Source organism: Erythrolamprus reginae, chromosome 2, assembly GCF_031021105.1.
Source record: "Erythrolamprus reginae isolate rEryReg1 chromosome 2, rEryReg1.hap1, whole genome shotgun sequence".
Taxonomy (NCBI): Eukaryota; Metazoa; Chordata; class Lepidosauria; order Squamata; family Dipsadidae; genus Erythrolamprus; species Erythrolamprus reginae.
The window spans coordinates 149,640,399-149,665,252 of record NC_091951.1 but is presented as its reverse complement, the minus strand read 5'-3'; the positions used below and the strand labels follow the sequence as shown (position 1 = coordinate 149,665,252).

Genomic DNA, 24,854 nt, shown 5'->3' with positions numbered 1-24,854 from the left:
TAATTAATAACAACTTGATTTTAATATGGTCAAACTGAGAAATGTTTTATCAAAGGAGTCGAGGTATAAAGAACTGTTTGAGCAAATGGAATATGAGCAAAATGATGGTTGCATGTATACCTTTTAGGTTTGATGTAGTAACAAAATTCATGAGACAAGATGCAAAAATACATCAATAATTTCCTGAAGGCAAGTCTTCCCACTATTTTAATCATTACATGCAATATCCAGATACTCTATTTTAGCATTTCTTGTAATGATCAAAGCTGCCAAAAATACTAGTCAAAAGGAAAATTTACTAAACCGAAAAGACAGATAATAGTAAATTTAAAAAGACAAAGAACTGTTCAAGTTTAAGAAGCTAAAATGAATCGGAATGGCTAGAAGAGCAGTAAGATAAGGAATACTAGGAAATGCAAAATGATGGGGGGTGGGGGAACAGGATGACAATTCCAATACAATGTCTCCAATTTAAGTAAGAAAGGATACAGGATATTGAAGCAGATACTGTACAGGAATCAGTAAATCCCCAAAGAAGCAAAGCAAACCAATCCAAAAGAACTATAGATTAAGCTGAGTAAAATTTGGTCTGTTTAGGCTTATCTACATTATGAGTAGCATTTTTCTCAAATCCACCTCTGACTTTCCTATCTCTTGTACCTATTCCACTCCAACAGCAGGTTTGGGTTGTTAGCCTATGCAGATAGGTATGATTTAGACTTTTTCAAACAAAACACAAGTTGAAATAAAATAGCATTAAGAATGGGTGGCTTCATGAACTTTTCTGAAGAACGTTAATGCTTTCATATTTTAGAAAATTCAAGATCTGTTCTATGGAAAAGGGAAAACATGCTTCTATATATGCAATTCAGTCTGAATTCAAACAACTTGCAATAGATATGACACTAAGATATAATTTTCTATTCTGAAGCTCTGAAGATATGCAGGAATTAATTAAGTAAATTCCAAGCAGAGGAGACCTCTAGAGTGGAGAAAATTCAAGAGATGAAATTTTGGCATCCTAGGAATACATACTTGGGTGGGGAGAGGAGGAAATTGTGTGGAAGTAGTTTCATTTCCAAGACAGAAACTAATGTCTAATAAAATGCTCAAGAATCACTGCACTGGAAAGGAGGCTCAAACATCCCAGCAAAGGCCTTAGTGTTAAAATACTGCAGTCTGTGTGATTGCTAACATAGTGCTCTAAAAATAAGAATTCTTTCACTAGGTTAACCATTCTATATTAGTGAATAAAGATTGGTATGGTACAAGATTGGGTTGCACTAAGTTCTCCATATCCTCTAACTAAAATATCCCATCTTGTGCCATGCACAAACACAGAATACAAATCCCATTGATATACATTTTAGCACACACTGTATTAACCATTATATATAGAATTGCTATGATTCTCTTTCAAGCAGCTAGTCAGGATTACAACACATTCTCTGTAACAAAAAAGAGGTAGAATATTTAACTTTTTACCTCTACTTTGGAACCAGATAGCATCTTACTATGTTATTGTTTATGGAAATGAAACATTGGAAACAGTTTCACAAAAGAAAAACTTGCTATGTTAAAAATTGTTCCAAAGATGGCAAGGAAAATATATTTTTGTGTGATGTGAGGATATGTATGTAGAGCAAATCTCAGTGCACCTTTAAAATCATCCCGCAATTGCCTCTCATAATATACAAGATATAACAAGAGCAAAAAGCTGCAACTAGCATCATTCAAATAGTTTAACAATATATTCCAATGCCTATCTGCAACCTGATCCAGTCTCCATGCAGGATCTGTGAACATCAGGCTCAAAATACTCAGCCTGGTTATATTTTTAAAAATACTCCGTCAACTTTATGGCACTCTTGCTCATATACATATTGTTTTCCCTTCTCTTTGAGGAAACTGATGGCAGAATGAGAAGAAAAAAATTTAATCATCCATCGTAATATTGCGGAAGAGGTAAGCCATAGACTCCCCATTGTGGATTCGACGGATAGCTTCAGAAAGGATCAAGCTGATATCCACAGTCTTTATCTTGGGACACTGCAGTTTTTGTACTTCGTGAGGAACTGTATTGGTGACCACAACCTATCAAAGTATATAGTAAAAGAAAACAGCATCAGAAAACATCAGAAAATATCTATTTAGAATCCATCCGTGAAAAATATTATCTAAGAAAAAAACCAAGCTAGCAGCTCTTTGGAATTATATTTGGGAAACAGATTATTTATGCATGTAAGATTTCTTCGGATAAGAAGGAATTCTAGGTAGATTTGAGATTAATGTATTTGTGATTAAATGGCACAGTTTGAAATGCAGTTAACAGAATTACTGTAAGACATAGAAAATCAAAAATGCATTAGCTTTGAATATGAGAAGAGAAAGTAAATCTATCAGTTGCATCACCAGCTGACAGTGGTCCAAATAAAAGTAAAGGGTAAAATACACGTAGTCTTTGACTTATTACAGTTCACTTAGTGAGGTCATCTTTTGCAACCTTCTGACAAGCAGTCAATTCACTTAACTGTGTTACTAATTAAACAGCTGCAGTGATTCACTTAAAAAATGTGGCAAGAAAAATTGTAAAATGGTGCGAAACTCAACAGAAATTTTGGGCTCAATTGTGATCATAAGTTGAGGACTACCTGCACAGAGTTTACAACTCAAGAATTTGAAATGACATCCTCCTCATAGACATGGCAGTCCTGAAATCACCATGCACTGAAATAAGAGTAAAACAGATCTGGAAGGATTTAGTGCATGTTTATATATGATGTGGTTTATGTAATTACTTTAAAAAAAACCTTCAGCATGTACTATATTTCCTTGAAAAGGGAACATATTTCTCTGATCCAAAGTGGTAATTATAGGTCTCTCCGCTTGAATGGTGGTACCTTAGCAGAGCGCATGACACTTTTTATTTTCACAGGGTTAACATTCTCTGACAATACTATAATTGTCTACATCTGACATGTAGCTTTGTGTGTATATAATCTTAAAGTTAGTAGACACAATGCACCACTATGCACTCTCTGTACTGCTCTGTTATATTTCCTACAATTGAAGAAATGCATCTGACTGCTGCCACTAGCAACCTTTTCCTCTCCCTTCACACCATTAATTCAGAAAAACAACTGGGAGGCACAACTTTTCTTTAGGTGAGGAAAATTATATGCAGGTCAGAAAGGACAATTATTTGGACAGGAAGGCATCAAAACAGAGCCCTTTGTTTCCATACTCTGGAAACATTCAGCACAGAATTATAGCTATGCTGTGCTGTAACTGTGCTGAAAAGGAGAAAAGCAGGGACCTTAAGGCACAAAAAAGAAAAAAGAAACCTTAGGAGATCTTCTGTCTGAACGTTTTGTTTTCAAGTATTACTTTTTCTGAAATGACAGATTGACACTTAGTTTCCAATTTCAATTTATCTATTTAATCCAAGAAAGCCTGCTCTCTGCCACAAGTTATTTACTTTAAAAAAGCGAATGCAAGTAGAAACTGTTAGAAATTCGCTTTGGGCTCTGTATACACACAGCAGCAGTGTCTTTTATGCATTTATATCTGCTAATTGCTAATAACTATGGGATATTTCAAATCCAGAACTCTTTAGATAAGAGGTTTAAAACAAAGCTGCAAACAACACTTTCCTACAGGCAGAGACAATTGGGAACAGTTGAACTGAACTTGAAGTAGTTGGATGAAAAGACTATATTTTTTTCAAATACTTTGTATGGACTTACCGTGTGTTATATACATATATTCATACTCAATTAGGTCCCCCCCACCAATAAAAATAAGTTCTTTTATTTTAGGGAAGAGTCTTGGTTCTTTTTTTGGTTCCAGGTCTTCTTTTTGTTCTTTGTTTTGGAGAAAGAAACATTTAAATTATTAATCCATTGGCTACAGAAACTTGCCTCATCAATTGAGGACTCTTCAATTAGACGTGGGGCATCAGCAGACAAGAGACCATGAGTGGCCATGATAAAGATCTTGTAAGCACCACGCTCTTTCAGGATTTCAGCAGCTGCCACAAAACTTTCAACATCATCAATTATGTCATCCTGAGAAGAAAGGCATATCCCAGTTAAATTCTGGAAAAAGGATAAAAGGAGCTATGTTCTTGCCTTTAATGCTTTAGCACTGTAAATTCAACAAGATCTGACGAATTAAAAGTATTTTCCTAATGTTAATCCATCCATTTTTTCATCCACCAATATTTTAGCAAGTATTTTCCATTAGCACAATATATACTGTATCTTAAGATGTAATAATTTTTCCCCATAAATATCTGAAAGTCTGTTAGAAACAGATAATTTCCAAAAAATTAAATTTAACTTTGACTGCATTGTTAGTTCTCTCTCTCTCTCTCTCTCAAGGTTAGATTTACAAAATAGCTGCCCTGATTTAGAATTGCACTATGTGTTGAGACCACTTGGAATCTCTGTAATATCTTTGGAAAAGTTCATCATGTTTCATGGTGTGAGAAATTTTACACAGGTTCTGGCAACTGATATACCTAGTGTCAAGAAGCCATATTTAGCTACAATACCACTGAATTTAGTAACATAATGAAACAACATACCAAGTTTGTATAATTAAAAAGATATTAAAAGCTATTCTGCTGAAACTTGCTACAGTAATATAGAATACAGTATTATATAATCTTAGCAAGACATAAGATCAAATCAATCAGTCATTCCTTCAAAATAGGAAAACTGTATACAGTGGTACCTCGAGATAAGAGTTTAATTCGTTCCGGACCTGGGCTCTTAAGTCGAGCAGCTCTTATCTCGAACGACTTTTCCCCATAGGAATTAATGTAAATAATTTTAATTGGTTCCAGCCCTCAAAAAACTCACAAAGTTAGTCTAAATTATGCAGAAAGACATGTTTTTAATGAAGAAATGTACATGTATATATAAATGAATAATGAAGTTTCTTTCACTTAACTTGTAAACTTTCTTAAACTTTTAAATTTACATATGTTCAACTTCTCTGCCACCCAATCCTATAGGACAGAGGTCCCCAACCCTTTTTGCACCAGGGACCGGCTTTAAGCGATCAAGAGAGGAATGGGTGAATGAATGGACGGAGGGTGGGAAGGAAGGAAAGAGGGAAGGGACAGGAACAGAGGAAGGAAGCAAGGAAACTTATGAAAGGGGAGAGTAAGAGAGGAATGAGTGAAGGAAGGGAGGGATGGAAGAAGGTGGGAAGGAGAAAGAAAAGAAGAAATAGAGGAAGGGAAGGTAAAAGAGAGAAAGAAAAAGAGCAAGAAAGAAAGCACGAAAGAAAGAAAGGGGGAAGGGACAGGAACAGGAAGGAAGCAAGGAAACTTATGAAAGGGGAGAGTAAGAGAGGAATGAGGGAAGGGAGGGAGGGAGGGAAGAAGGTGGGAAGGAGAAAGAAAAGAAGAAATAGAGGAAGGGAAGGTAAAAGAGAGAAAGAAAAAGAGCAAGAAAGAAAGAAAGAAAGAAGGAAAGAAAGAAAGAAAGAAAGGGGGAAGGGACAGGAACAGAGGCAGGAAGCAAGGAAACTTATGAAAGGGGAGAGTAAGAGAGGAATGAGTGAAGGGAGGGAGGGAGGGAAGAAGGTGGGAAGGAGAAAGAAAAGAAGAAATAGAGGAAGGGAAGGTAAAAGAGAGAAAGAAAAAGAGCAAGAAAGAAAGAAAGAAAGAAAGAAAGAAAGAAAGGGGGAAGGACAGGAACAGAGGAAGGAAGCAAGGAAACTTATGAAAGGGGAGAGTAAGAGAGGAATGAGTGAAGGGAGGGAGGGAGGGAAGAAGGTGGGAAGGAGAAAGAAAAGAAGAAATAGAGGAAGGGAAGGTAAAAGAGAGAAAGAAAAAGACCAAGAAAGAAAGAAAGAAAGAAAGAAAGAAAGAAAGAAAGAAAGAAAGAAAGAAAGAAAGAAAGGGGGAAGGGACAGGAACAGAGGCAGGAAGCAAGGAAACTTATGAAAGGGGAGAGTAAGAGAGGAATGAGTGAAGGGAGGGAGGGAGGGAAGAAGGTGGGAAGGAGAAAGAAAAGAAGAAATAGAGGAAGGGAAGGTAAAAGAGAGAAAGAAAAAGAGCAAGAAAGAAAGAAAGAAAGAAAGAAAGAAAGAAAGGGGGAAGGACAGGAACAGAGGAAGGAAGGAAGGAAACTTATGAAAGGGGAGAGTAAGAGAGGAATGAGTGAAGGGAGGGAGGGAGGGAAGAAGGTGGGAAGGAGAAAGAAAAGAAGAAATAGAGGAAGGGAAGGTAAAAGAGAAAGAAAAAGAGCAAGAAAGAAAGAAAGAAAGAAAGAAAGAAAGAAAGAAAGAAAGAAAGAAAGGGGGAAGGGACAGGAACAGAGGCAGGAAGCAAGGAAACGTATGAAAGGGGAGAGTAAGAGAGGAATGAGTGAAGGGAGGGAGGGTAGAAGGTGGGAAGGAGAAAGAAAAGAAGAAATAGAGGAAGGGAAGGTAAAAGAGAGAAAGAAAAAGAGCAAGAAAGAAAGAAAGAAAGAAAGAAAGGCAACTTCAAAGAAAGGCTCACTGAGCATCTCTCACTCTCTCTCTCTTTCTATCCCTCTCTTTCTCTCTCTCCCCCTTCTCTCTTTCTCTTTCTCTCCCCCTCCTGGACTCCCGGATCGCTTGCGTGTGGCAGCGAACATGCTTTGGGGGTTTAGCTGGGGGGGAGAAGTAGCACCTTCCAAACCCCCAAAGCATGTTCGCTGCCACACGATTTAGCCAGGAAAGGAGCGAAGGAACGTGGAGGATTGGGGAGCTGAAAACGCGCGGTTTCAGCTTTCCAATCCTTCACGTTACTTCGCCGCTAAATCGTGTGGCACCGAACATGCTTTGGGGGTTTAGCTGGGGAGGAGAAGTAGCACCTTCCAAACCCCCAAAGCATGTTTGGAAGGTGCTACTTCTCCTCCCCAGCTAAACCCCCAAAGCATGTTCGGTGCCACACGATTTAGCGGCGAAGTAAGGTGAAGGATTGGAAAGCTGATTTCCAATCCTTTACGTTACTTCGCCGCTTGGAAGCTGGGAGGGGGGCGGAACGTCTTTGGCCACTTAGCTCTTCCGCCCCCCTCCCAGCTTCCAAGCGGCGAAGTAACGTGGAGGATTGGGGAGCTGAAAACGCCCGGTTTCAGCTTTCCAATCCTTCACGTTACTTCGCCGCTAAATCGTGTGGCAGCGAACATGCTTTAGGGGTTTAGCTGGGGAGGAGAAGTAGCACCTTCCAAACCCCCAAAGCATGTTCGCTGCCACACGATTTAGCGGTGAAGTAACGTGAAGGATTGGAAAGCTGAAACCGGGCATTTTCAGCTTTCCAATCCTTCACGTTACTTCGCCGCTTGGAAGCTGGGAGGGGGGGGCGGAACGTCTTTGGCCACTTAGCTCTTCCGCCCCCCTCCCAGCTTCCAAGCCGCATTCGCCTTCCTCCGCCGCCGCGGTTCCGAGTTGGGGGGTGGGGGGTGGGTGCTGGCAAGTCCCCCAGGTCGGCTGCAGTCTTTTAAAACAGCCCCGCCGCTTCTCAGCTGACTCCTGAAGCGCGGAAGTTCGCCTTTGGCTTTTGGCTTCAGGAGTCAGCGGAGAAGCGGCGGGGCTGTTTTAAAAGACTGCAGCCGACCTGGGGGCTTGCCAGCACCCACGAAACCGCTGCTTATGCCGGGCGGCTCGCCTGGAACGCCAGCAATGCCGCCCGGCCGATTGCCGAGCGGGGGCGGGAGGAGGCAGCGCCGCACCGGACCCTTCAGGCCGCTCTACCCGGGTCGAGCCCCATCCCGGGCGGAGCGGCCTGAGGGGTCCGGGGGGGCGCTGCCTCCTCCCACGCCCCGCCCCCGCTCGGCAATCGGCCCGGTGGCATTGCTGGCGTTCCAGGCGAGCCGCCCGGCATAAACAGCGGTTTCGTGCCTCGGGCCGGGCAGGCAAGAGGTCTGGCGCTCCCACAGGGAAGGGAAAAGGCGGCGGCTTAAGCCCTTCCCTGTGCTTTGGAAGCCGCCGAACGCCGTCAGAGGGGCACGTCAGCGGTGGGAGCCGGACCCGGCCGCCGCCCCCCCCCCCCCTAGCAGAAGCCAAGCCCCCCCCAGCCGAGCCTGGTGGCAAGCTCGCCCCCAACCCCCGAGATCGAGCGCACGAAGAGGCATCTCTCGCCTTCTGCCGCTGGCCGCCCGCTCTCTTTCGCCCAGCGCTGCTTTGGAAGGCGCGACGGGAAGGAAAGCGGCACGGCGGGCGGCCAGCGGCAGAAGGCGAGAGGTGCCTCTTCGATGTGCGCGGACCCCCCCACCCCCAGCAGAAGCCAAGGACCCCCAGAGTGGGGCAGCAGGGGAGGCGACCGCCTCTCCACTCACCAACTGCCGGGATAGGAGCCGAGAAGAGCCGGGCTGGTTTACTTTCCTTCCTTTCCGGAGTGAGCCACTCGAACAAAGCGTCACGCCCCCCTGACGCTTTTGGCGGCAAAAGAGCCCAGCGTCACTTCGGAAGCCGCCGAAAGCGTCAGGGGGGCGTGACGCTTTATTCGGCTCTGCATCAGCTCAGGAAGGAAGCAAAGCAAGCCAGCCCGGCTCTTCTCGGCTCGTATCCCGGATTTGAGCTCGGGAGTCGAGCAAAAATTTCTCTCCTCTCCCAGCTCGTATCTCGAGTAGCTCGTAAGTAGAGCTGCTCGTATGTCGAGGTTCCACTGTACTGATAACACTTCAGAATTGTTTTTTGTTTGCACATTTATAAAAACATGCAGATTTCAGAAAACAATAGTATGTCCTATTACAAAAGGTTTGTGTGGATGCTGTAGAACATCTGTCTTTAATTAAGCACAGCAAAAGTGGAAAGGGATATTGCGTGACTGTTTAAAAGTGACAGCATAATCAATATTGGCTTTGAGCCCAGAACTAAAATCCAAGCTATATTCAGTTATAAATAATTAAGCAGAGTTCAAACTGAAGATGTTCACATTCGCTGTCTGGCCTTTTCATTCCTTACCACAATTATGGCAATTCTACCTCCAACATCTCCAACTACTGTTATAGGTGGTTTCTCTTTGGCCATCATCACTATAGGAGGGAAGCAAACACAGAACCATAGATTTATTGTACAGTAGGTATACATGTTCTTGCTTTGCAAATTAATGTATAGCATAGTGTTTTACTGTAGTGTTCATTTTGCATCATTAAAGCAACATGTTTAATTATTTCCTTCTTGATTACAATTGGATTATAATCAATAAGAAAATAATTAAAGATATCTCTTTAATTGGATTGTAACCAATATAGAACCAATTACTGTATATGTGAATTAATATACATACATTTATAGTTCCCTACATGAAATAAATATATTTCCATTTTAAACCTTAATGCCCTTTGCATTAGTTTGCCTGTCTGGCATTTTAAAAAATTATAGCCAAAGACTGAAATGAAACAGATGGAATCAACCAGACTTGGGATCACTGTTAAAAAATCAGACAAAAGAATCCAGACATCTAGTAAAGTAGCTGATATTGTACCATGTCAAATGTGATTTCATTATTATTATTATTATTTTAGGAGGCAGTTGTAGAGGCAGATTAATTCTGCATTGGTGGATAATTGAAAGTGAGTTCCACCATGTCCATTTGTAGTGATAACCTTCAATAAACATTTTAATTACAAATAAATCCAAATGCAAACTAGCTTTCACAAAATTAGCATTTCTGTTTACAGTAAATGGATGGCTACCTACCACTTAAAAAACAATAATTTGCTAAAATAGCAAATAATTTGCTATTAAATTTCAGCTGATTACACTGCGATCCAAATCATGATGCTAGCAGTAGCAATTATACACATTTCTTTACCTATTGCAATATGTACTATAAAAAATGGGATGCTACTTTAAAGTGCAAACCCACCCAATGTTTTGAAATATTATGTTTTACTTGCTAATTTTATAAAGGATTCCACATAGACATTTTTCCAGGCATGTCAAAAAGAAGCAATAAATGTTATTAGAATCCTACTTCTCAATATGCTATTTCTACACTTAGATATTATTATTATTATTATTATTATTATTATTATTATTATTATTATTATTATTTATTAGATTTGTATGCCGCCCCTCTCCGCAGACTCGGGGCGGCTCACAGCAGCAATAAAACAATATACAATAACAAATCTAATATTAAAATTCTAAAAACCCATTATTTAAAAAGCATACACACAAACATACCATACATAAAACTACATAGGCCAAGGAGAGATGTCTCAGTTCCCCCATGCCTGACGGCAGAGGTGGGTTTTAAGGACTCTACGAAAGGCAACGAAGGTGGGGGCAATCCTAATCTCCGGGGGGAGCTCGTTCCAGAGGGTTGGGGCCACCACAGAGAAGGCTCTTCCCCTGGGTCCTGCCAGCCGACATTGTTTAGTTGACGGGACCCAGAGAAGGCCAACTCTGTGGGACCTAACCGGTCGCTGGGATTCGTGTGGCAGGATAACTATATAAGCCCCCACTTTCAACAGTTATTTATTTATTTATTTGTTTGTTTGTTTGTTTATTTGCTTGTTTGTTTATTAGACATCTATGCCGCCTTCTCAACCGACTCAGGGCAGTGAAGAAATGCAGTGTAAATAGATAAATTCTGTACATGACAACTTGACTATTTAGCCAAACATAACAGATTTCAGATTGTCTCATGATGTATAATTCTAAAGAGAAAAATATAATCTGACTGTGAGTGGACAAGTTGAGTTTGACAAGCTACTGTGTACAAATATGGAAAAATGTAACAACATACAGGGTAGCTCCAGGCCAGTGCACAATGTAGTATTTTTTACTGTTGGTGGAGAGTGCCGTCCATCATCCATGTCTTGCTCTGTGCACTGCGCCTCGCCATGGATAACTGCCAAGCCTAATCGCAGTCGCTCAGCATAAGACTGGGCCCTGTGTAAATAGGAACCAAATATTAGTCAAGGCAAGACTTTCTCTCTTGAGAAGCTCTACAGATATAGTCACTTACTCATTTTTCAAACAAGGTGAAGCCTCAACCTCAGAAAGGAGTCATGCACGCCTTTTCATCAATTATTGATGAAAAGTAAAATTATGCTTCTTCCCAGCAAAATAGAACAGATGCTTGTGGCCAGTATTCCAAATGTGGTCTCACCAGCACTCTTTATAGCGGGATCACAATCTCCCTCTTCCTGCTTGTTATACCTCTAGCTATGCAGCCAAGCATCTTACGTGCTTTTCCTACCGCCCGACCACACTGCTCACCCATTTTGAGACTGTCAGAAATCATTACCCCTAAATCCTTCTCTTCTGAAGTTTTTGCTAACACAGAACTGCCAATACAATACTCAGATTGAGGATTCCTTTTCCCCAAGTGCATTATTTTACATTTGGAAACATTAAACTGCAGTTTCCATTGCTTTGACCATTTATCTAGTAAAGCTAAATCATTTACTATATTACAGACGCCTCCAGGAATATCAACCCTATTGCACACTTTAGAGTCATCGGCAAATAGGCAAACCTTCCCTACCAAACCTTCCCCTATGTCACTCACAAACATATTAAAAAGAATAGGACCCAGAACAGACCCTTGTGGCACACCGCTTGTAACCTGTCTCTGCTGAGAATACTCGCCATTAACAATAACTCTCTGATGTCTATGCTTCAGCCAGCTGCAAATCCACTGAACTATCCAGGGATTAAGTCCAATCTTCACTAAATCATCTATCCGCTCTTTATGTGGAACCGTATCAAAGGCTTTGCTTAAGTCCAGATAAGCAATATCCACGGCACCACCATCATCCAACACCTTTGTGACATAGTCAAAGAAATTAATGAGATTAGTCTGACATGATTTGCCTTCAGTAAAGCCATGCTGATTTGGGTCCAATAAGTTATTGTTTTTTAGGTGCTGATTTATCCTCTTTTTGAGTAGAGTCTCCATCATTTTAACTATAACTGATGTCAAGCTAACTGGCCTGTAGTTACCAGCTTCTTCTCTACTGCTCTTCTTGTGGATAGGCACTGGCCATTCTCCAATCCTCAGGAACATCTCCTGTTAACAGGGATTGGTTAAACAAATCAGTCAGGGGGGTAGCATTGACAAATCTGAGTTATTTAAGAACTCTGGGGTGGATGCCATCTGGACCCATTGCCTTATTTATCTTTAATAGTTCAAGTGCTTCTAAGATCACTGGAGCTGAATCCGTACAGCTGGAAGCAATGCTATATCCATCTATAGTATTATAAACCCCTGAAATATGGCCTTGGCCTTATTTTTGGGATGGTCGTATTATTTTGGGGGTGCAGGAGGCAGTGAGTGTGGGACTGGATGTCCAGTTGCTGCAGCTGCCACCCCACCCTGTTCTTTGCATTCACCGAGCGGCCTAACACATCCTACCCCAACCCAATGGTAAGAGCAGCCTGAAGAATCCGTGGAGGACAGAGGAGCCTTCTCTGTCTTAGTGGTGACATTTCACTTTAATTCTGCTCCTTTCCATGGAAAATCATTTTCCCTCCTTTCTTTCTTTCGCTCTGTTCTCCAGTTGAAGCGGCTTTAAAATGAACAACCAATCCACCTACCATCTCCTACAGGGATTACCCCCCATCCTGATTTCAAACAATCACACACAAAAATCACAAGCAAATATTCCCCATACCCGCCCCATACCCGCCTCCAAATTGCATGGCTCAGAAGGTGGTTGCTAGGCAAAAGAGGAGGACATCGTTTCGGGGGAGGAAGAAGTGCCCTCATAGCCCGAGGCTTTCAGAAATGTCACCCTTTTTGCTTAAAATTCTGTTTTCTCTGAAAACAGAGAAGTAAAGATGTGTTTGAAAATCCAATTGCTTTGTAGGCACCTCTGCCATTAAGCAACAGTGGCTCCCCTGCTTTCCCACCGCCAATCCCCCCATGCCATCAGTGACTGAAAGGGTGTTTCTCTTCCTGCCCTTCTTTAGCCAAAAGAAGGGTAGGGCAAAGAAGAGATGAACTCCTCTGGTGTGCTCACTCATGTGGCACTGCTTTCCAAAGTTTTTGTGATTTTCAGGCACAGACTGACCGGGAGAGAGATGCGGTGAAGCTGCCAAAGTTGAATAAGATGTATGTCTTGAGTTCGGGCTTAATTTGGGAGTGGCAGGTCGGGCAGGCAATGGGACAAGGTGGGCTGCACATGCTCAAACAGTTGGGGAAGGGGTCTTACTTTGGGCAGGGACTTATTTCAACCCATGCCCTGAAAACCCGTCTTGGGCTTAATATCAGAACATGCCTTATTTTGGGGGGAGCACGGTATATCCATTAAATTCCACTTATTTGAGATCCATTTTGAGGGCCATTATTTGGAAAGTGATGCTCTAAAAATCATAAAGTCACCAATAGTTATTGGCATACAAGATCCAATTTCTATGGTTGTGCATAAACTCAGATCTAAAGAGAAATATATAATTTTACAACGCAGATGGATAAGCACATGGTGATTCTCAGGAATCTCTGGAAAAGATAGAATCTTCTCCAGAGATTGTACAAAATGTTCTAAGCCACATTTGCTCAATGAATTTTTGATCTCTGCACAATCCTACTAAGTGGAATTTTGCAAATAGGAATTTTTGTAATATAGGTAGGTAGTCTTTGCTTAACAATATGTCACCTAGCAACCATTTGATGTTACAACAGATTCCCACAACTCAGTTCCGGTGTTCCAATGGCCACGCATGTCCCTGTGATCGCATTTAGAGTGCTTAGCAACAGACTCATATTTATGACTGTTTGCAGGATCCCATAGTCACATGATAACTTTTTAGTGGTTTCTGGCATTTATTTCCAGTTTCAGCAAAAAATGTTCATTGGATAATGTGGTTTCATTTATCAACCAATGCATTTGATTAACAACTTCTGCAAAGCAAGTCATAAAATTGGGCATGGCTAGATGGTGACCTGCTCAATGACCATCATGACTTTCAATTGTAAGTCAAGGACTACACGTATTCATATCTAAATAAATACCTCTTAGCAGCATCAGGGCTCTTTGCTACTATAACTGCATTCCTATAATCAGGAATCTTTAAAAAAAATGAGAAAAGATTGTGATTTTAAAACAGTTTAGTTCTGAAAGTAATTGTGTTTATAAGTAATTATTTATTATTATGTGACTGGGTAAAAATCATTTAGGAACTGCCATGCTTGGTAACTTTTAAATAAGTGCCAAATACATTACTACAAAATAGTTACACTTCATTTTTATTTAACTGTGTGAGGGATTACCTCACATATTATGAGAACACGAGGCTAGGTTGTGTGAGAATGGGAGGCCAGGATGAAGATGCCACCATGTTAATACGAAGCAGACCTATACACAAGGAACTAGGAATCAGAAACCTTGTCCAAAAGATCTCTTCATGAGGTAGTTAAGAACAAACCAAATTAAGAATCAGAGTAGAAATGATACTGCTCAGAGTCACCTGAACTCTGAGATGGGCAGCAAATAAATGTAATTCATATATGCATATATCTATACATAGATACATACCAGAAGATAGACGAGGGAGATTGGGGGTTTAACATACAGATTCCCCCATCCCACTGAGATTGTTACCATACTTGGTTGTAAATCAACAAAGCAAGAACTTTGTGGAATAAAAAGGATTCTGAAACCGGCCCACTCTTTGAATCATCTTCGACTCAGACACGGCAGTTTCAATCTAGCTAGCTAGTGTTTGGCAGCCTAGTTGAGAAGGATGTTGGTAATGGGGATGAATGTATGTGAGAGCAACTGCATGTTTAATTGTTAGGTCACCATTTATTCCACCAGAACTTGACATGCCTCATTGTTTGATTGAAAAGGATTTCTCTGTGTTCCTAATTATTTCCTGGCTCTTCAATGGAGCTGCATGTCTCCTTTGCTCTATCTGGAAAACCCAGGCAAAAAACAAAATCTGCATGACCACAACCTCAATTTGGGAGCAGGTGTAACAATTCTCAGCACTCAACAAGTTGTTTTTTCATTATCTGTACTGTCTCAGGTATGAGGTAATATAGAGAAGAAAACATCATCTTCTAATAGAACAAAGGTTATGACTATTAAGAGATCAAAATCACTTTATACCTCTTCCTGTATATACTGAAGCAAGAAAGGTGATGCTCTCAAGTTGTCAACAGGAAAGCTAAAAAAACCTTGTATTTCTTTCTGATGAAGATCCATGGTGATGATGTGGCTTAAACCTAAAAGCCAAACAAATATAAAATATTATAAATACAACTTCCAACAATTACAGAGGGATATCTAATTATTTAAGATGGAATTAACTAAGATGCTTGCTATCAGGATGGACTTAAATCACAAGGCAGGAAATCACTTATTGAATAAAAATTATTTAATTATAATATGCATTCCTGATGTATGTTATAATCTGAATACACATTCTTCGGTGTTTCAGGAAATATTCAGGAAACAAAGGCTATTTAATCAAAAAAAATTCAGATTAAAAGAAAGTGGTATAATGATCTTAGTACTAAAGAAGCTGATTAACATTGGTGAAGTCATTAAGAAATGAACTAGCTCCAATTCAATTATTTGAGTTTACAGATAGTCATCAACTTACAAACACAATTGACCCCAAAGTTTATGTTGCTAAGTGAAAATTTTGTTAAGTGAGCTTTGCCCCATTTTATGATCTTTCTTCCAAGATGTTAAGTGAATAATTGCAGCGTTAAGTTAGTAACAAGATTATTAAATGTATCTAGATTCCCTTTTGACTTTTCTTATCAGATTACAAAAGGTGATAACCATCATAAAAATTAGTCAGTCATCAAGTGTTTAAATTTTGATAATGTGACCATGGAATGCGCAATGGTTGTGTCAAAAATAAGTCACTTTTTTCAGCACTGTCCTAACTTGAAATGATCACTAAATGAGCTGTTTTAAGTCAAGGACTACCTCTATTTGGAGGATATTTTTCTTATATTCTAACAGAATTACCACCCATACCTTTTGCATTATTGATAAAAAAGGGAACAGCTGAATCGTTTGCATTTTGTGTCCCTTTCTTTCTTACACACAAATACAGTATAGGAAATATCACAGCAGAGCATAAACAAGGAGAAATCACATATATTTTTAACATATCTTTGTTATACGCTAAGCACACATGCACACGCTAAGGATAAAGCACAGAATCTTGGAATCTGTGATAGAAACTTCATTGAATCTAAACATGTTTTCTTTTTAACAATTGTTGTGATAGCTTTTCTGCAGAAAGTTATTCTTATAGTAGAAGTCCAAGCTTGACAAAATCAGTTATTCTTGTTGCCATCTTTGGGGAGAGATCAAACATCGCTTCGATGAACTGTGAGAACTAAAACCAATGTTGCCTTTTATCAGACCATTTACCTGCTTTGGCCAACATGGAAGCAAGGAGTTTACAGACTATTGAGCCTCTCTTCCTCATTTTGCTTTGTTTGCTATAAGGGAAATAGGGAATTACACCGGTGATTGTTTTGGCACAGGATGTTTTCAGTGCATAAGCCATAATCAACAGTTCCATTACAGCAGTGTTCACATCTCTGAAAAAGTAGAAAATACAAATCAGTTATCTCTGTGTCCATAATCCTACAATATTGGATATTTTGTCAAGACAAAATCAGCTGCAGGCTATGTTTTGCACTACATCATGGTTTGCTGAATAGTCCATACATAAAATTAGGGCACAGATTACAAATCACAATAGCTGGAATCACATAGGGTGGCAATCTGAAATAAATACTTCTAGGTATTTCATTCAGTATGGTATGTAAATTTATATGGTATGTGAATTTTCAATATAAATACAAAATCATTTTTTTAAAAAGTTTTTAAAATCATTTTATCATTTTATAACATCACAACAAACTGTCAGCTTTTTTAATCTTAACTTGACATTTTCCCAACTATGTACTGCATACAAGAAACTTGGGAACCTAGGGAAACATAACATAAATTCCTGTATATGAAAATGAGTACAGTAGTTTAGAAAAATAGTTTGTTAATTATTAATCATGTAGGAGCTGTGATGGCACAGTGGTTAGAGTACAGTACTGCTGGCTACTTTTGCTGGTCACCGGCTGCCAGCAGTTTGGCCTATCGAATCAAATCTCAGTAGGCTCAAGGTTGACTTAGCCTTCCATCCTTCCAAGGTGGGTACAATGAGGATCCAGATTGTTGGGGGCAATATGCTGACTTTGTAAACCGCTTAGAGAGGGTTGTACAGCACTATGAAGCTGTATATAAGTCTAAGTGCTATTGCTATTAACAAACTTTTGCAATGCATATCCAGGCAAGATTTAAGACCATGTTCGTTCTAGAACATAACATTTTGTATACAATTAATCTATACAGTACACTTAACTTGTACATGTAGTGTATTTGAACTAAAAGGACATCCCGGAACAGAGATAGATTATTTGGTACTAATAGGCACCAAATGTGCTCTGGGACTTGCCTCTTTTGCTCCCTCAACCAACTGATTTTAATTTCTTTAAAGTTACTTGTGGTTTTTAAAAGTGACATTGACATCTCTGAAGGCCAGATTAAGCTGTTTTAGTCCACAACCATGAATAATTTAATTAGCACAATTATTAACATTGCACTAATCATTAGCAGCAAGGATAAACTGTTGGGAGAAGAGTATTTGCATTTGTTAATTTGTTAGAAGAAATTTCATACAGAACCAGTAAGCTTATTTACCCAAGAAAATGCATTTTAACCTTCACAGTTCAAGGACAATGTACAAAACTCTCACCTGGGAATTGTCTGAATAATGAATACGTCTTGTCCTCGGACTGACTCTTTTATTTCAACTCTTGTTTCTGTAGAGAAACACAGATAATTAAAAAAACTTTGCAAGACTCTCTAATGATACCCTTACTCATTACTAATTTACTAATAGCAAAAAACAATCCATTACAAATTTATCCTAACCTAATGAAAATAAAATATAGCCTACAGAAATGAACGGCATTTGAACAATTGTGGCAAGAAGAGTAATAAAACGGGACAAAACTCACTTAACAAATGTCTCAATGAGCAACATAAATTTTGGGCCCAATTGTGGTCGTAAGTCTATGACTACCTGAAATTCATTGGCCATCTTAAAATCAGAAAAGAACAAATGGGATTCCAAACAGATGCTATCTTTGGGTTTCAAACTTATTCATTTTGTTTTTGTATGTTTTGCTTATACCTACTGTACCTATGGGTCTTTGGACACCCCCCACCCAAGATCAGGGGATATTCCATCTCTGATCTTGGATAGAGTAACACACACCCCTTTATGGATGGCCTGCAGTCTGAGAGGCGGCTTCTTGGATTTGCAGTTCTGGCTTGAAGGGCAGGTGCCAATTGCGGCCAGGAATGAATGCCAATTTTATTTGGTACATGCATTGTGCCATTTTCACAGAGTATTTATTTATTTATTTGATTTTTATGCCGCCCTTCTCCTTAGACTCAGGGCGGCTTACAACATGTTAGCAATAGCACTTTTTTAACAAAGCAAGGCTATTGCCCCCACAATCCGAGTTCTCATTTTACCCACCTCGTAAGGATGGAAGGCTGAGTCAACCTTGAGCCGGTGATGAGATTTGAACCGCTGACCTTCAGATCTACAAGTCAGCTTCAGTGGCCTGCAGTACAATACTCTACCTGCTGCGCCACCCCGGCTCATATCATTCATGACCTAGTCACCTTGTGACTTTATTAATTCATTGTGCTGAACATGGGGCTGTGCCTTGAATTGCTCCTGGAAAGTTCAACTTCTGCTTTGTGCATTGATTCCTGGTTTGCGTTCAGGTGTGATTCAAGGTGCTGGTTGTTACCTATAAAGCCTTACATGACACAGGACATGATTATTTGAGGGACTGCATATCTCTGATAACATCTGCCATTCGATTCAATCCTACAGGATAGGCATATTCCAGTGTTTTCCGATTCAACATCATCTATTGGGACCCTAAAAGCATGCCTTTACTACAGCAGCACTTGTCCTCAGGAACCAGATTTCCCCTGATATTTGGATGGCACCCACTCTGTTGTTATTCAAAAGAGCCACGAAGACCTTGCCTTTGGCATGGGAGTGTTTAACTTTAACTTTTACTCTTTATTGTTTTAATCTATTACTATTATTCACGTAGACTAGATTGGTCTGGTCAAGTAATTTTCCCCCCTGAATGTCTAACTGTAACAAAGAATGATCAACTTGCATATGCTGTGGCATTTTAAATTGTTTATCTGATTGTATCTAAGCTTGTATCTCACATATTTTTATTTTGCTGACATACCTCCATTGGTTTCTTGGTATACCACAGATTTGCCAAGTTCAGCACCAAGACGCCTAAAAGAGAAGTATTTTCAAGATTTAGATTTTGCACAAAAACTTTAATATGAAACTGTTCATTTGCAATTATTAGAACAGTAAAGCTTACCTCTCTACAAAAATTAAACTTTAATTATATGAACATTAGAAGTGCAAAGCTGAATCAAATCAAGGCATCTCTTTTCCAGCATACTGTTCCAACAATGGCAACCAGATTCTTACCGGAGTCCATAAACACAACATTGCCATACAGAACTTATGTTTCTAGACAACTGGTATTTGCGGCTAGTATTATCTCTGATCTTTGAGATAACAGAACCATTATTATTCCTAGTCACTCAACATTAACTTTAAGTTAAAGTTAACATTAACTATCAAGTTAAATTTAGTTATTTAAAGTGCTTAAATCACAAATTATAATAAAGCTATACAGAATAAAACATGAATGCAATTTTCAATGGTCATCTTGAAATCTTTCTTAATGAGTTTTAAAATGTGGCTTCTTGATGTTGCTTGAACCCTTTATTGATGAAATAATTACTGCATTACCTTTACAGCATTCTAAGAATAAAAAGGAACAGCAACTATGTAATTATGAGCTACCCAAAGAAACTGACTTTGTACCAGAGTTCCATTTTAACACTACATTCATTTCTAATTATATTATACCTGCAAGTTAAAACTCCAAAGGCCAACACATATTACTTTGGAAGGAATTAAGAACAAGTGATTTACCAAGTTTCACAGAAAATAAGACCGAGTCTTATTTTCTTTTAGACTTGAACATAAACACTTGGCCTTATTTTTGAGGCAGTCTTGCTTTTTTTGAGGTGCAGCAGGCCAGACTCTGAGCTGGATGCACCATCGCCTTCGTTCTAAATATTCAACATTCCGAATGGAGACTTTTTCTGATTGGAAAGAAAATTGGGAAGGGGGGGGGATTTTCCTGGCTGCCATCCTTCCTTCAGTCTGTCCTGAGCTTGAGGAATGAATGACAGCAGGAAAAATCCCCCCCCCCCCAAATTTTCCTCTGGTTAGCCAAAAAGCCTCCTGCGAGCCTCCCAAAGAGGGAAAAAGTAAAGTAGCTGGCCGCAGAGCTGCTGGCTTCAGGGAACAACAAGCAGAAAATCTGCACCCAGAAAGACAAGGGCAAAAGTGGTATTTGCGCTGCCCCAAGGGCCCAGAATCATGTTGTCTCTGAATAATTTAGTACTGGGTTATCATTATTATTATCCCTTTCCTTACTTTTTGGTCGTAGCCTATACATTTTATTGATTTATAGGCTAGGATCAAAAAGTAAGGAAATAGACTGATTTCTGTGGTTACCAAAAGCTGATCCTGAGATATACCGTAGGTATCTTATTATTCCTTATTTATTTTGGGTAAGGGATTCTTGTGGCTGTTTGTGCACAAAAAAACTTTTAGCTAGACAAAGCGTAAGACAAAACATACACATTATTATCTTTCCAATGATTGGGGGGGGGGGTGTTCCCTCTTCACCAAAATAAACATTTAATAGCAAAGTAAGAGGAAATAAATCTGGGATAATTCTTTCTGAAAATGTTAGCATAAAATGTCGTTATTAAAGGGAAATATTACTCAAGTTGAAGAACAGAATGTCATATTTAGAGAAAAATGGTATATGGTAGTTCTATTCTGCTTTTTAATTGCAACATTATACAGTATACATTTTAGTCTGCTTTTATTTTAATTGAAAATCTTCATACAATTAAGAACTAGAAACTAGCAATCTATTCTAACATCATTAATGTAGAAAGCATATAGAGTAGAAAACCGGCTTGCACTACAGGTCCAATATACAGTAAGTTCTATTGGATATAATTTAGGTCTCCCTATTCTTTTTATTGGATGGGGCTTTCCTTATGATCAGTAATATTTTGAGATGATTAATCACAAGTTAAACTTAAAGTATTTGAGGTTAGAGTACTTGAATATTGAGAAGCCATGTTTAGTAAAAGGCAAAATGTTGAACTAGCAGCAGAGACGTTTATAAATTATACAAATACTTTTTACTATTACTGTTACTGAAATATTAATTTTATTCTAATGTTATCATATTGAGAATATTTCAAGGCCCACTGAGGATTTGGGAGGTTTGCAGAGTACTCTTGGAGGCCAAGGAGGACAAAAGCTCCCCCCGCCCTTATTTACCTCTTTGAAATCTTGGTGCGTCTTAGAGTCTGAAAAATACAGTACAGTGATCCCTCGAGTTTCGCGATCTCGATCTTCGCGAAACGCTATATCGCGATTTAAAAAAAATATTACAGTAATTAAAAAAAAAACCACTTCCGGGTTTGGCTTCGGGAGTCAGCTGGGAAGCGGCGCGGCTGTTTTAAAAGGTCGCAGCCGGCCTGGGGGACTTCCCAGCACCCCCCGAACCCCCAACCCGGGTCTTCCTGGCCGCCCACGCAAAGGGGAAACCCCGGCTCCTCGTTGATGCCCGCCGCTCGCCCGCCCGCCAGCAAGAGGGGGAAGACCCAGGGAAGGTTCCTTCGGCCGCCCAGCAGCTGATCTGCTCGGTAGCGCAGCAGCAGCGAGGAGCCGAATCGGGGTTTCCCCTTTGGGTGTGCGGCGGGGAACGCAAACTCCACCATCTACGCATGCGCGGCCATAGAAAAAAAGGGCGCGCATGCGCAGATGGTGTTTTACTTCCGCAACCCTACATCGCGAAAAATCGATTATCGCGAGGGGTCTTGGAACGGAACCCTCGCGATAATAGAGGGATCACTGTATATGTTACAACTGCAATGCTTCCTCTCTATTAAAGTCCAGTCTAAAATATTTCAAATACCAGCTGTAATTTAATAATTATTACAAGACTTTGCTTCTTTAAATAAGATTCTTTAGTTTCGAGTAATACACATTGTTGAATACAGTATACTAAAAAAAAGTGATAAACCTACTTCCCTTGGCCATTACTATAAAAGAATTTTACATTGTCTTATTATAATAATTTCCAAGGACTAAAAGTCATTAAAGAAGAAGAATGAGAGAACACAATGCTTAAAATTGTAATACACTCACTCAGTGATCTTCTTGGCCAGTTCTGTGCAGGCTGCTGAGGAATTTGCTGAGAAGACCCGGTAGCCACTTCTGGCTGCATTCATTGCCAAAGAATCATGCAACCCCCTTCGAACTCGAGAGTGAGAAAACACAGATTTATAAGGCAACAGCAGTTTCCTTGGCATCCTCCTCTTTATTTCTGCAAATATCTAGTATCACCCACACTTGCACTGAGATAGTGATGGTGAGCAAAAGAATTCCGATCAGAAGACTTGCCCGTTTTACCAATTATTAGGGTAATCGGGAAAAGTTACATTCAAAGCAGCAGAACTTAAAACCATTAGGTGAAGAGGGGAAAGTCCTTTCAGTAAGATATAATACAGTAATATGGAGTCAAGGGTGGGCCGTTTGCCTCCAGGAGTCAGAAAGTCTTAGAAACAAACTGTACACAACATGGAAATAATCACAGGCCAGAAAAGTTGGTCAGAGAGAAAATGAGATTTTTTTTAACGTTTATTGCAAAACAGAATGAATGAGTGAGTGAGAGAGAAAGAGGACTGTCCTCAGTACGACTAGACAGCGAAAGCAACAAGCAATGAAGCAATGCAATTCGGTTATTACATACCAAACAGGGAAGACAGACAGGAAGAGAGCCAATTTTTTCTAGACAAAAGAGGGCTATAGTTCCAGAGAGGGGGGCGGTGGGGTATCCCCTTCTGGCAGTCCCAAAGCAAGTTAGATGACAGGTAAACCAAGCAGGACTGGATAGGTTCTTCCCGGTAGAGACTCGGTGGGGCAAGCGGGGAATGCAGGAATACGCCCAAATCCAGGAGAGAAGGGAAAGGTGGAAAAACTGGGGTTGGAGAAGAAGCGAAAGGCAGCCGCCTTCCTGGGACTTGATGGTGGGCTGAGGAGTTGAACCTAATGCAGAGGTGCCAGAGAGGCGGTTCTGACTGAGGCGGGGGGGGGGGGGGGGAAGGAGACCCCTTTTCTCCCACAGGAAAATAGAGGGAGTCAGACTGGAGGGGGTTGGATAGGCAGAAAAGCGGGATTAAAAAACGGACCGAAGCCGAGAAGGTTTCTGAGGGCAGTCGTGAGGAGAAGGCGCGGAGACAGACACACACACACGAGGAAATAATGAGGAGAGAGCAATAGGATGAGGCAGGACGGAGGATTCGAGCAGAAGCTTCCGGAGAAGCAGAAGCAGCTCCCGGACAAAAGTCACTGAGGTGGCCGTGTGAACTTCGAGGCTCCCCTCCCACTTCACTCTCTTGGCCCAGCTCGCTCTCAAGCCTCAAACTCGGCCAGGCTCAAAAATCCGCCAGCACGCTCAGAAGAACACAGAGACGCCGCGCTAGAGCGCCCCCTCCCGCTCTCAGCGGCCATTTTGTCTCAGCGCTTGGCTGCTCTCGCCTGTAAGACGCAGACATATTGAGTGAGGGCAGAGTGGGGAGGGAAACGGTCCGTCGCTAACCTACCTACCTACCGCTTTCCCCCTTTTAGCGCACGGGCAGGCTTCGGGTCGACTCACCTCTTTAAAATTAAAACGCCAGGTCACTCAAGTCTAAACGGTTTCATGCACCTTTTTAAAACCGTGGGTTCTTTTCCATCAATAAAGATGGTTACCTGTCCTGGCGGGCCAAGTAACCGTTAATAGGGGAAATCTCCTTTCAGAGGAACTTAATGGTCGTTGCAACGGAAGTGGGCGGAGTTAAAAATTTCGTGCTTGAGGTGAACAAGAAAAAGTGCTTGGCTATTATAACTTGAACTTAAGAGGAGGGGAGTGGCGGGCAAAAGTGTCTGGAAGGCGGTTTGTTACAAACCATTGTTGTATGATAGATATGTATGTGATATATGTACGATAGATAGATAGATAGATAGATAGATAGATAGATAGATAGATAGATAGATAGATAGATAGATAGATAGATAGATAGATAGATAGATAGATAGATATGTATATATGTGTGTGTGCGTATGTATAATATGCATGTATGCGCTGCTAGATTTATATGATAGTCTCACGTTGGAAATCTTGCAGTTGAATTGGACTACAATTCCCATACAGTATTATTATTGGCGAGGACTGCGATTCAAGATGTATATTGAGTCCTGGCGTATATAATATACGAGGGAGGTGCTGGCAAGAGAACGGAAGGTCAGGTTTGTTTTAATAATTCCAGCGCCTGCCCGGTTTTCATAGACACACTGGACTGCGCATGCGCTGACATTGTAGTTGCGGGGAGACTAAGCTACCCGGCCTCCCCCCTCAAAAAAAAAACCCAGACCACGTGAGCTGTCACTTAACAAGATCGTTCTGGATCAATTTAACCGTGACCGTAATTTAGAAAGAGGCTGCTAAACTATACTGCTCCAAATAATGAAGGGAATACTTAAACACAACACTATAACTCCAAGTCAATCAAACTTCTGTGAAATCAAACTGTCCACTTAGGAAGCAACACTGATTGACAATCAATTTCACATGCTGTTGTGCACATTCAACTTTGTACAGAACAAAGTATTCAATGAGAATATTT

The 24,854-nt window shown here is 40.4% G+C and overlaps 1 protein-coding gene across 3 annotated transcripts; it reads right to left on the bottom strand.

Annotated features, from left to right (window-relative positions):
* On the bottom strand, positions 1-24,506 carry PRPSAP1 (phosphoribosyl pyrophosphate synthetase associated protein 1). 3 transcript variants are annotated; one of them, XM_070739850.1, is made up of 11 exons: positions 23,846-24,506; positions 22,336-22,447; positions 19,256-19,308; positions 17,722-17,788; positions 16,335-16,507; positions 15,051-15,166; positions 13,952-14,007; positions 10,739-10,884; positions 8,947-9,017; positions 3,921-4,067; positions 1-2,094 (listed from the first exon to the last, which is right to left on the bottom strand). In XM_070739850.1, exons 2-11 carry the CDS (start codon positions 22,416-22,418, stop codon positions 1,936-1,938), a joined length of 1,071 nt encoding a protein of 356 aa, XP_070595951.1. In that variant the 5' UTR covers positions 22,419-22,447; positions 23,846-24,506; the 3' UTR covers positions 1-1,935. The 3 variants fall into 3 exon arrangements, with proteins under 3 accessions (XP_070595951.1, XP_070595949.1, XP_070595950.1); XM_070739848.1 differs by lacking the exon at positions 23,846-24,506 and adding an exon at positions 22,940-23,608; XM_070739849.1 differs by lacking the exon at positions 23,846-24,506 and having other exon boundaries at positions 22,336-22,580.
* Between the last annotated feature and the right edge of the window lie 348 nt (positions 24,507-24,854).